Source organism: Notamacropus eugenii, chromosome 5 (assembly GCF_028372415.1).
Source record: "Notamacropus eugenii isolate mMacEug1 chromosome 5, mMacEug1.pri_v2, whole genome shotgun sequence".
NCBI lineage: Eukaryota > Metazoa > Chordata > Mammalia > Diprotodontia > Macropodidae > Notamacropus > Notamacropus eugenii.
In genome coordinates, this window is record NC_092876.1 from 461,770,774 (window position 1) to 461,781,923 (window position 11,150).

The window sequence follows — 11,150 nt, forward strand, 5'->3', positions numbered from 1 at the left end:
TATTTCTAAAGTCCTGGAAACCACAAACAACCTGAAAACAGGTCTCCAAGCCACACTAAGAGAAAGTTATGGCAAAATAATCTTGCCATTTCTTGTAAAATTTGTGCATGACAATAACCGAGTGCTGAAATAAGAGGACACAATTCTTTGGGCCCCAAACCGAAAAAGGAGGCAGTAGAGTTGCTGATAGACGGTAAGGAAGGAGATGTCTGGACTTTCTCAGAAGTAGGATGAGGCTCCTGACTAGGGTCTATATTATGGCTACTACATTTGGTAAAGAGAAGAACCAGAGCTGGGTGTTCAAGGCTATGTAAGTGTGCACTGTTGGTCTTCAGTTTCTCAATCTGGAAAATAAAGGAGATTATCTCTAAGCTCCTCTCCAGGGAAACTTGATCCTCTCTGTGAAATCTTTAGTTTCATGGTTTCCCAGTTGGGAGAATGAGACAAGAAAGAGAGAAAATCCTACCAAATGTGCCTAGGTTTATTGTTTCTGAAAAAAGAAGCTACCAGGCATTCACACCTTCACATTTCAGGCAGCTCAGACCAGCCTTAGGCTGAAATGGCACTCCTCTCCATTTTAATAATTGAGCTCTTTCCTTTATGTTACTGAGCTGGGTCTGACTCATTGTGACCTCTTTTGTGATTTTCTAATCAAAGAAATTGCAATAGCTTGCCCTTTCCTTCTCCAGATCATTTTCCAGATGGGGAAACCGAGGTAAACAGGGTAAAGTGACTTTCCCAGGGTCACACAGCTAGTAAATGTCTGAGGCCTGCTTTGGAAGTCAGTTCTTCCTGACTACAGTCCCATGGCTCCATCCCCTGGGCCACATCCCTGCCCCTCTGCTACTCGGATTCCCAGTTCCATTCCCTGGACTCTGATTTCCTCTGCATTCTTGGGTCCTGGCTTTTTTATCTACAGGGCCTGGGGAGGTTACAAGACTTGCCCAGTCACAGCTGGGATGGCCGTCGTTAAATCTGAGGGGGCAGCTCTTGGTCTCATCAGCCTGCAGATTTCCGCAGTCCTCAGACCCCCTCAATCTGGGGGGGGGGCATTTTCTCCCCAACTTCTAAGGAGGGGAAAGGGTGGCACTGAGGAGGGCTGGAGGGAAGGGCGGACTCTAGCCCTAACCCTTCTTTTCCTCTGGTTCAAGCTGGGAGCACAAGAACCCTGAGCTCCTGGAGTGATGACAGGAGGGAGGGAGCCTGGGCTGCTGCACAGAATCCGAGGCTGTTCTGGGAATGACAAAGACAGAGCCAAGGTCTATGAGGGGGATTTCCTCAGGGTCAGTTTCAGTTTTGGTCTCCCAACCTGTGCGGGCTCCTTCTGCCCAGTTACTATTGACGTTAGTTGTCTCCCACCCGCTATTGGCTGGCAGAGCCTCCGGGGAGCCAATCAGAAGCGAGGGATTCGTCTCTTTATTAACCCAGCGCCCACAGGTCTCCGTGAACTTCAGCTCCTGTTCCTGCCGACCATGGAGCGCTCCCTGGGCGCTCTCCTTCTGTTGGGGACCCTGGCCCTGCCGGACACCTGGGCGGGTAAGGAGAGACTGGACGCAGCACCCGGGGGTAGCCCTGGGGTCGGGATGGGGTTCCCTACTCGGAGCTCCTCGGACCCCAGCCCAGGGGTTTCCTCGGACCGGCTCCTTCTGGTCAGTGCGGTCCGGGCGGGGTGAGAGGGGGGAGCCGGGAATCAGCCTGGACCGGGAGCCGACGCCCCTGAGCAGGGCTTTGGGGGGGTTGGTGTCTTAGTGTCGGTCCCTTAGTTTGGGGGGGGTGAGTGGATCGGTAGGGGTGGGAGGTCATGGGGAGGGAGAATGGGGGCCACAGTCCTGGGGGCGTTAAGGAGCAGAGCTGTCCGGGGTCCCCCCGATACCCCCCCGGAGCCCCACAAGGGCGAACCAGGGGCAGCTTTGTTAAAGAGCTTCCCGGAGGATGGGAGGAGCAGGGGGCAGGTGAGGACACGAAGTGGGGGGCCGGGGGTGAGCAGTGTGGGAGACCCCGAACCCGGACCGGAGGTGGGGGAGGGGAGAGGGAGGCAGCGTCCGGGTTCTGGGGGCTCGGACCTGCCGGGGCTGTTGTCGGGGAAGGCGCGGTGTGGATGGGGGGGAGGGGAGGGTAAGGGGCGGGGTTACGGGGGGGGCGCATCTCGGGATAGCGGGCTTGGGGCACGGGGTCGAGGGTCACTCCCAGGGCGTGGCGGGGTCAAGGGTCACTCCCAGGGCGTGGCGGGGTCAGGGGTCGCTCCGGGCGGGGCGGGGTGCAGGTCTCCCCAGGCGCCCCCCGCCCTGACCCGGCCCGTCCCCACATCCCAGGCTCTCACTCCATGAGGTATTTCAGCACCGCCCTGACCCGGCCCGGGTTCGGGGAGCCGCGGTATCTTGAAGTGGGCTACGTGGACGATCAGCAGTTCGTGCGCTTCGACTCCGACAGCCCGAGTCAGAGGATGGAGCCGCGGGCGGCGTGGATCGAGGGCGTGGGGCAGGAGGACCCGGGGTACTGGGAGCGGGAGACGCGGAGAGCCAGGGGGAACGCACAGACTGACCGAGTGGACCTGGAGACCCTGCGCGGCTACTTCAACCAGAGCGCGGGGGGTGCGTGACGGGGGAGGGGCGGGGGCGGGGAAGCGGGGTGCGCCCGGGGCCCCTGGGGATGGGGGGAGGAGCCCCCGGGGTGTGGGGGGCGGGGGAGTGGGATGCGCCCGGGGCCCCCTGGGGAGGGGGGAGGAGCCCCCGGGGTGTGGGGGGCGGGGGAGTGGGATGCGCCCGGGGCCCCCTGGGGAGGGGGGAGGAGCCCCCGGGGTGTGGGGGGCGGGGGCGGGGCAGCCAGAGTCCGGCCACACTGACCCAGGCCGGGCCGGGCAGGCGTCCACACCATCCAGCTCATGTACGGCTGCGAGGTGTCCCCCGAGCTCACCTTCCAGCGCGGGTTTTACCAAGACGCCTACGACGGGCGGGACTACATCTCTCTGGACACGGAGACCATGACCTGGACGGCGGCCGTGCCCCCCGCTGTGAGCACCAAGCGCAAGTGGGAGGCGGCGAGCGAAGCGGAGAGATGGAAGGCCTACCTGGAGGAGACGTGCGTGACGTGGGTGAAGAAGCACCTGGAGATGGGGAAGGAGACACTGATGAGGACGGGTACGGCGGGCCCGCCCCAGTGTGTGCGGCCCTTCTCTCCCTCCCCTCAGCCCCGGGACCCCTTGTACCCCAGGGCGTATTGTGGGGTGTTCCCCTCCCCCCACCAGTCCTCGTGCCCCTGGAGGGGAGGGGGAAGGGGAGCCTGGAAATGCCCCTGCCCTTTGCTGCAGACCCCCCCAAGGGTGCTCGGCGCTCAAGGCCCCAACTCATCCTTCTCAGCCACTCCTCAGCTCCAGCCCCGGGTCCCCCAACCCCAGGAACCCCTCGTACCCCATGGCTCGAATTGTGGGGTGTTCCTCCTGGTTCATGTGCCCTTGGAGGGGAAGGGGGAAAGGGAGCCTGGTGATGCCTCTGACCTTTGCCTCCAGACCTGCCCTCTGCCAGAGTGACCCGCCACACTGACCCCCATGGGGAGGTGACCCTGCAGTGCCGGGCTCAGGACTTTTACCCTAAGGAGATCTCCCTGACTTGGCTGAGGGATGGGGTGGAACAGCTTCAGGACACAGCGTTCATTGAGACCAGGCCTGCAGGGGATGGCACCTTCCAGAAGTGGGCAGCTGTGGAGGTGACCTCTGGCCAGGAAGGGAGATACACCTGCCGAGTTCAGCACGAGGGGCTGCCTGAGCCCCTCACCCTGCAGTGGGGTAAGGACAGTGAGGAGGGGCTGGGAAAAGGCCATATGCCACCCCACAGGACCAGAGGGAGGGGGAGTTACTGGGGGAGTTGGTGGAGGAGTTAGTGACTCTCAGGCTAGTCAGGGATCAGAGCTTCTCACTTCCCTTTTCCATTTCAGAGCCACAGTCTTCATCCACCTGGCTCATTGTGGGGGCCATCGCTGCTGCCCTCCTCATCCTCATTGCAGTCATTGCTGGAGTTGGGATATGGAGAAAGAAGCATTCAGGTAGGCAGGACTGGGAGGGGTCATTAGGGATCAGGCCCCATGGAGATCTGGGCTTCCCCTGACCCGGCAGCTTGTCTTTCTGTCCCCAAGTCCTCTCTGTCCCACCTAAGGGACAGTCACACAGGCCTTAAGACTCTAGAAGAGCAAATTTGTAATTGGAAGCCATTTCCCTGGAGGATACCTGGCAGGGTGTAACAGGCTGGCTGAGTGGGAAATCTGCTTCAGACTCAGCTCAGACATGAACACGGGGATCTCTGCCCAAGGGCCTAGGTGTCTCCCTAGCTGGGGACTGTAGACCAGCCGTGGGAACCCCTGGAGGAGGGGCCTGAAGCTGGGGAAGTGCCCAAATGGGGGCCTTTTCTCTCTTCCTCTTGGATCTAGAGGCTGCAGTGGTGTGGGGTATGGGAGTGCAGTCCTGGTTATTTGCCTCCAAGACAAATTTTTGAACTTCTGAGACCCTAGTGTGGTCTCCTCTCCTCGATTCCTTGCTGGAAATTTGTTTTCTTTTCCAGGTGGAAAAGGAGGTGATTACGTTCCAGCTGCAGGTAAGTGAAGGGTAGACATGGAGGGTAGAAAGAAGGGGCCAGCCCATGGTGCTCTGGGACCTGAGCACTGAGAAGCAGAGGGGAGGCCTAGCCCGGTAGCCTTCCCTTGGTGTCTGGTTTCCTTCTCATACTCTGGGATGTATGTTCCTGATTGGGTTGTTTCCCTTCTTTGTCTCCAGGCAATGACAGTGCACAGGGGTCAGATGTCTCTCTCACAGCCAAAGGTGAGACTCTGGGGGCCTGGAAGGAGGGAGGGGCTGGGGTCAAGGGGGCCAAGCAAAGAGGAGGAGGATCTGTGGGAGATTGGGCTGAGGATGGGCTGGGTGGGAAGGCAGGCCCTTCAGAATGATGACAGGCTGGAGGCCAGAGGGCACTTGGAGGATCCCCATGAATCTGTCTCCTTTTTCAGCTTGAGAGAATTGCCTGGCATGGACCTGAGATGGAAAACCAGTCTGCAGTCCCCCTACTGTCCCTGTTGACCCCTGGCCTCTCTCCCCTGCGTTGACCCCTTCGATCCTCCCTGGACTTCACTGGCCCAAGCCCAGGGCAGCCTCATCAGGGCCTTCATCCTGTTCTCTAAGGCCTCCCTCCTGTCTTTGTGTCTGCTTTGGGAATGAGCGTCTGATGTCTGATCGATAAAACAACCTGATGAATCACTGATCTGCAGTCTTCAGCTTTTCTCCACAATCTCAGCTGAGCATCCCATGGAGTGGGGGATTACAGGGAACAGGATGACCATGTGGAGGGTTCTGGACACGTGAAGGGGAAAATAAATGAAAGTTTGGAGGTACCTGAGAAACCTTTTGTTTGTTCTCCTGAGTCTGGAAGTGCAGGTTGGGGCTGGGCCCAGAGGGGAAGGAGCCTGGGGGGTGGGCAGCGTGTTGTACATGGAGAGGAGGCAGACACTTGTCTTTGATTTGTACTTCTCTGGGGTGTGTGTGGACAAGGTCTATTGGGACTTGTTTCGGGGCTTCACACAGAGCCCAGGCTGCATACTCCTCCTGGGCCTGGAGCCATGCCCAGACAGGATGCTGGGTCACTAACCCATAGGCTGCCTGCCCATAAGCTGCCCCTCAGCACTGACCTTCACAGAGGTCCAGTTCTCTCTATTTTTGTCATTGTCATCAGAAATATAAAAGCAGTATTTTCATCTTGCTCCTTGTAAACTACTGGGGTCAGGAAGTCTTGTGAGAGGAGGGGACATGTCTTCCATGGGGGCTCACTTTCATCATTTGCATTAGAAAATGGGTCTAAATTTCAAGGTGGCTCAGTCAGTGCAGCCCCTGACTTAGAGGCAGGAAGGCCTGGGTTCAAATCCTGTCTCAGAGAATAGTTTTGTGACCTTGAGCAGGTCACTTAACCTCTCACCTCAGGAATCAGGGTAGGGGGGTCATATTAACTCCTCCTCCAGATCAAGTAAGATCATCTGTACAAAGTACTTAACAAGGCTTGTTATAGAAATGAACACTGCTATTATTGCTTTCAAGCGCTAATTCCTATGATTCTGCGGATTCCAAACAGTCATCATGACACTCATTGAAAGATAACTTTCATCCTTCAGAGCCGTAAGAATTCCTCCCAGTGTGAAGCCAGACCTTTATCTCCTAAGCAGGGACCCTCCTTCCACCCTGTGCCTATTCGTGGTATTACAGGATTTAGAATGAGAGTATCTTGCCTTCAGAAATGATGAGCCTGAAGAGGGGAGTGGGAAGAGGGTGCATCCTCTGACAAACCAGCCCCTGAAGCCTCCAGACTTCCAGGTGAGCTTGGACACTTCCAAGGCTCATCAGTCTAGAGCCTAAAGGGGCCTCCAAGGCCCTGGGGTCCAGCTGCTTAGGACAGCACCTAGTCCATAGGAGACTCAGTCAAGGCTGTTGGCCTGCCTGGCTCCAATCCCCAAATCCATTCCTCTGATCTCTAGGACTTTACTATGAAAGGAAAATCTGCTTGATAATGTTTAGATGCAGCTTCTGAAGTCCAGGCTAGGTCAGCCATGGGTGTTCAGAGAAGCCAGTCTGGGACACCCAGGGAAGGTTCCAGTGAGAAGGGGACTTCAGCTTCCAAGTAGAAGATATATTTATCTGTATCAGATAAGCTGTGTACACTGACCCCCGTGCAATCTGATGAGAGTTTTCAGGGGATCTGTGAACTTGGATGGGAAGAAATACATCTTTATTTTGACTAACTTTTGATTGAAATGTCATCATTCCTTTGACTATTAAATTTTCAAAAACTGCACTAAGTGTTCTGAGGAGACATTTATTAAAAGCTTCACCAGATGACACAAAAAATTTAAGATGCCTGGATCTAGGTTATGTCAGAATGATGAGGGAAATGCAATTATATTTAGGTACCTTTTGGTACTTTCTGTACTTGTGAGTGTGTGTATACGTGCACCCATACCTATGAATACATATATGTACATGAGAGATAGTAACTACTAACCAATTAATTCACTGGTAAGAGTTATGGAATTGCCATGCCTTTTGACCCAGCAATACCGCTGCTAGGCCTATTTGTAAGGATGATTGGGGAAAAAGGAAAAGAACCTATATGTTCTATAATATTTATAGCCACTGTATGTGTGGCAGCAACAAACTGGAAATAGTGGGGATGACCATCAATTGGGGAATGACTGAGCAAGTTGTGTTACATGACGAAGATAAAATCCTACTGTGCTATAAGACATGAAAACATGGAAAGACTGTCAGGACATAATAAGTGAAATGGGCAGAACCAAGAGAACATCACATAGATTCTCAGCAATTCTGTCTTAAGAACAACTTTGAGTAACTAAGTCACGTTGACTACTGTAAGTACCCAGATGAACTACAAGGGATCTATGAAGCTGTATGCATCCAGAGAAAAAAAGGATAAATGGAAGCATTCAAAGAATGATTTTACACACACACACTCACACACACACACACACACACACACACGTACCCACACACCTGTCTCTAGTGGTATCCATCTCTAGGGCAGGGGGAAGGGAAGAAAAAGAAAAGGGGAAAATTACATGGTAACTCTATTATATATTTACTAGGAATACCACGTTGTACATAATAGATGTGCAGTTTCATGGGCAGTCTCTTTTTCTTCTAAGTTATAAATATTATTTTATTTCACAAATTCAAACTAAAATACAGAAAATTACAGAAACATCAGAGCTACAACTGGTTCCTGTAGTCTGCAGGCTGGGCATCAGTGACTATGCCAGATGCGAGGCCACAGCTTTGGTGGTGGTGGGTTGTTCAGCTTGTCAGGAGCCCAGGTCACCAGGACCACTGAGGGAGGACAAAGGGAAGAGATGAGAGGACAAAGAGATCATGGGAAAAGACCTGGGTCAAGAGGCCTGGCCTTTTCAGTGATTCGCTGCACTCTCCTGGGGTCCTTGTTTTCAAAGATATTCAGGATCTGGTCCCCTCCTTTTATTAGGGACATGCTTAGCCACAGCTAGCTCAGGTTTAAGTTCAATGTTGGGATGAAATGAGGCTCTCAGAAACCATTGAACATTAAAGAAAGGAGGTTGACTTGGCACTAAGACAGCAATGATGTGCACCAAGGACATGGTGACACTTTTCTGAATAGAGCTCCTCTCATGTCCAGGTGGAAACTTCTCTGGTCAACCAGATAGGCCATGGTGACTTCAAAGAAGCCATCATGTGGAAGGAGCCACAGCTCCCTATGGATGGTACTGTAGGTGCCCTTAGGTCACCAGGTCCTACTTCATGGGAGACAAAGGCCAATTAGATCCTAGTGACAGCTTTGTTGCCTTTTAGGGAAAACTAATCTTTTGTTTGGGGAAACCAGAAACCCCTGGTCCCATCCCACACCACTCCCCCCAAAACCCAGCGATCTTCTAAAAGACCTTCCACCATTTCCTAATTTTCAGGATTTGATTGGACAATTATCCTGGCCCAGGAAATACAAGACGTGAAGAAAAAATACCTTGCCTCAATAAAGAGTAACCAAAAGAAAAAAAAATGAGGAGGATGGAAAAAAGCAGAAATTCTAGACTTTCCCTTTCTCCTTTGGATGAACTGAGCCTCAGATCTTAATCATCTAGTACTGGTGTCAAATACAACTGGAACCACTTAAAAATGTAATTTGGGAATAGTTTACAAAATGAAGATGCAATAAAACATAAATAATGTTGATATGAGGTTTTCTAATGTGCTCCAGGAGAGGTGATCTTTAGGATGTGGAGATTGTGGTGGGGCAGGGTGACAGTGGTTGTGGTTTTCCGGTATTTGAAGGGGCTCTTATGGAAAAGAGGGAATTTCATATTCACAGTGGCTTGTGACTACTTAAAATGTGAGAACGTCAGAGCTGTAAGGATCCTTAGAGATGGAACCAACTGTCATTCCTTAATGGATAAACTGAGGCTCAGAGTAACAGGAAGACAATGAAGGAGTCAGAGACCAAGGCAGAGACACACATGGAATGATGGCGTCCCAGATGTTCCAGCTGGAAAGAGCTGCAGAGATCCAGTCTAACTCACTTGTTTCGTGATGAAGAACTTGTGTCCCAAGAGAGGGAAAGTCATGGGTCTGAGGTCACCCAGCAGGTCAGGAACAGAGCTGGGACTGGAGCCTGGGCCTTTGGATTCCTAAGTCAGACCTTTTCTATCATCCTGCATTGGGACATGAAGATATTGAGGAAGAAAAAAAAATCAAACAATTTGGGGTTTGGGGGACAGAGCTGGAGGGTTAAAGAGACAGAGAGGCAGGGGTGGAGGGGACCTAAATCTCCCTTTCCTTCTCCAGCTAGTGGCAGGCACCAGTGTAAGCCTGCACTACTATCAGCTGGGAGGAAGCAGCTTTACTCTTTAGCCTGTGAGCTTCCTAGGACTCCTTTCAGTCCCTCAGCTCTGCCCAGTCCAGGGCTGATTTTGCCCTTCAGGACCCCTCAGTCTGGCACCTCCAGGTGCTGCCACCATATCACCTCCTGTGTCAGAAAAGTGACCCTTTGCTCATCAGCTAGTCAGGTGAGGGGTCCCAGGAACTTGAATGCTATCCCTCTTAACCCTTCATGAAGCTATATTTCCTGTTCCACAGAGTTCTCAGGGTCTTCAGCACCCTATCCCCTTGTCTTTGACCTCTTTTGATATCTAGGCATCTTAGCCTCTACCTCTTCTTGTCTGTTACAATCCCTCCTATATCCAGGTGTCCTAGCCCACACTGTTTTGGGAACTTGGAATGCTTTCTCACTCCCAATATTTAAAAAATATCGCATTTGATTTTCTCCTTTAATAAAATTGAAACACAGTCAGGAATCTACCCTCTCCTTCTCCCAGTTGCCTATATCTTTAGATTCATGTAGCCAGCCTCCCAGTTTCCCATGTACCCAGTTAGCTATACTCATGGATCTGAGCAGTCTTTTCTGTCCCTCTAGGGTTCACTCCCCAGGATTCCACCAAACTACTTCATTTAAATGGGCTTGGCTGGATTGGTGCTCCTCACACTGGGGATGTTGGTATTTCTAGACTGGCATAGATTCAAATGTTGCCAAGACAGAACCTGGAGGCCCCTGCATGAGCAGGAGATGGACTTAAAATAAACACATTGAGTCATGAAGTGTGTGGTCTTTGTCATCAATGACATTGACATGGGAGGACATGGCTGGGAGTCATGGAGGTTTCCTTGCAGAGGGGTGAAGGAGTGGAGGAATTACTCTGCCTCAGTTCTCAGCCTCTGCCAGAGGCTGTCTCTTCTAAAGTACCTGGATGCCATTTTTCTTAAGAAAAGAAGCCTGTCTGGGAAGCTTTAGTCTTGGATTGAAAGTGGGAGAGGACATTCTAGGTGGGGAGGACTGTGCATGACCATGGACTTGGGGAAGCCATCTTGGAATGGAGAGGACATTAACCCAGCTAGAGGTAGGGGTCTCAATGCTTAATCTTAAGAGGAAGCACCTGTGTGAAGTAAGAGACTCAAAAAGGTAATGGGATTTCAGGTTTAAAAGTCAGGTTAGAGACAGCTTGGTAGTTGTGGTGGCACAGTAGTAGAAACTGAGGACATGCCCTGGAGAAATGAAAGCATCCCAAAGCAAACATCCTTTCATGCTTGGGCTTCTGACTCCCTCCTTATCACAGAAGAGTTGGGGAACAGCAGGAGAATATTATGTCCAATACTATTCTTTGTGAGTCCTATTACTTGAACTTCCGGATCAAATCCCAGCTCCATGTCTTTCTCCCCTAAGGTACTTCCTAGGAAATGGTGTCAAAGATCAGATGGCTAAGTCATATGATCTCTCCCTATTTCACTGGAAAACTCTGATTCTGAAACCTGTCTCTATCCTCTACCCTGGTCCACACTTAGGGAATTTGAATATGTAACACTGTCTATAGTGTTAATAATGGGAAGAAACATTGAAATGGCTTCCATCTAGTAGAAATGCCTCCCATGTCCCTTGTAAGCCCCTATGCCTAATATAGTACCATTCTGTTTGAACTTGGCTGGGCAAACTTTAGCAGAAGCTCAAAGTTTCTCCCTTTATCTCTCAATTTGTGTATTTTGGATCTTCTGTCTAGTTAAGACAACAAAGCAACCATTCTTTTAGATAAAG

At 51.9% G+C, this 11,150-nt stretch overlaps 1 protein-coding gene across 1 annotated transcript; it reads left to right on the forward strand.

Moving 5' to 3' along the window:
• Nucleotides 1-1,169: 1,169 nt before the first annotated feature.
• LOC140507286 (class I histocompatibility antigen, Gogo-A*0101 alpha chain-like) lies at nucleotides 1,170-5,382 on the forward strand. The gene is made up of 8 exons (XM_072615409.1): nucleotides 1,170-1,536; nucleotides 2,313-2,591; nucleotides 2,862-3,137; nucleotides 3,506-3,781; nucleotides 3,931-4,038; nucleotides 4,551-4,583; nucleotides 4,763-4,807; nucleotides 4,993-5,382. The coding sequence occupies exons 1-8, from the start codon at nucleotides 1,185-1,187 to the stop codon at nucleotides 4,995-4,997; spliced, it is 1,374 nt and encodes a 457-aa protein (XP_072471510.1). The 5' UTR covers nucleotides 1,170-1,184; the 3' UTR covers nucleotides 4,998-5,382.
• Nucleotides 5,383-11,150: the final 5,768 nt, after the last annotated feature.

Coding starts and splice junctions, on each gene's coding strand:
- LOC140507286 (XM_072615409.1), top strand. CDS start 1,185: ATGACAGGAGGGAGGGAGCCTGGGCTGCTGCACAGAATCCGAGGCTGT. Junction 1,537..2,312: donor CCTGCCGGACACCTGGGCGG/GTAAGGAGAGAC, acceptor CCCACATCCCAG/GCTCTCACTCCATGAGGTAT. Junction 4,584..4,762: donor TGATTACGTTCCAGCTGCAG/GTAAGTGAAGGG, acceptor CTTTGTCTCCAG/GCAATGACAGTGCACAGGGG.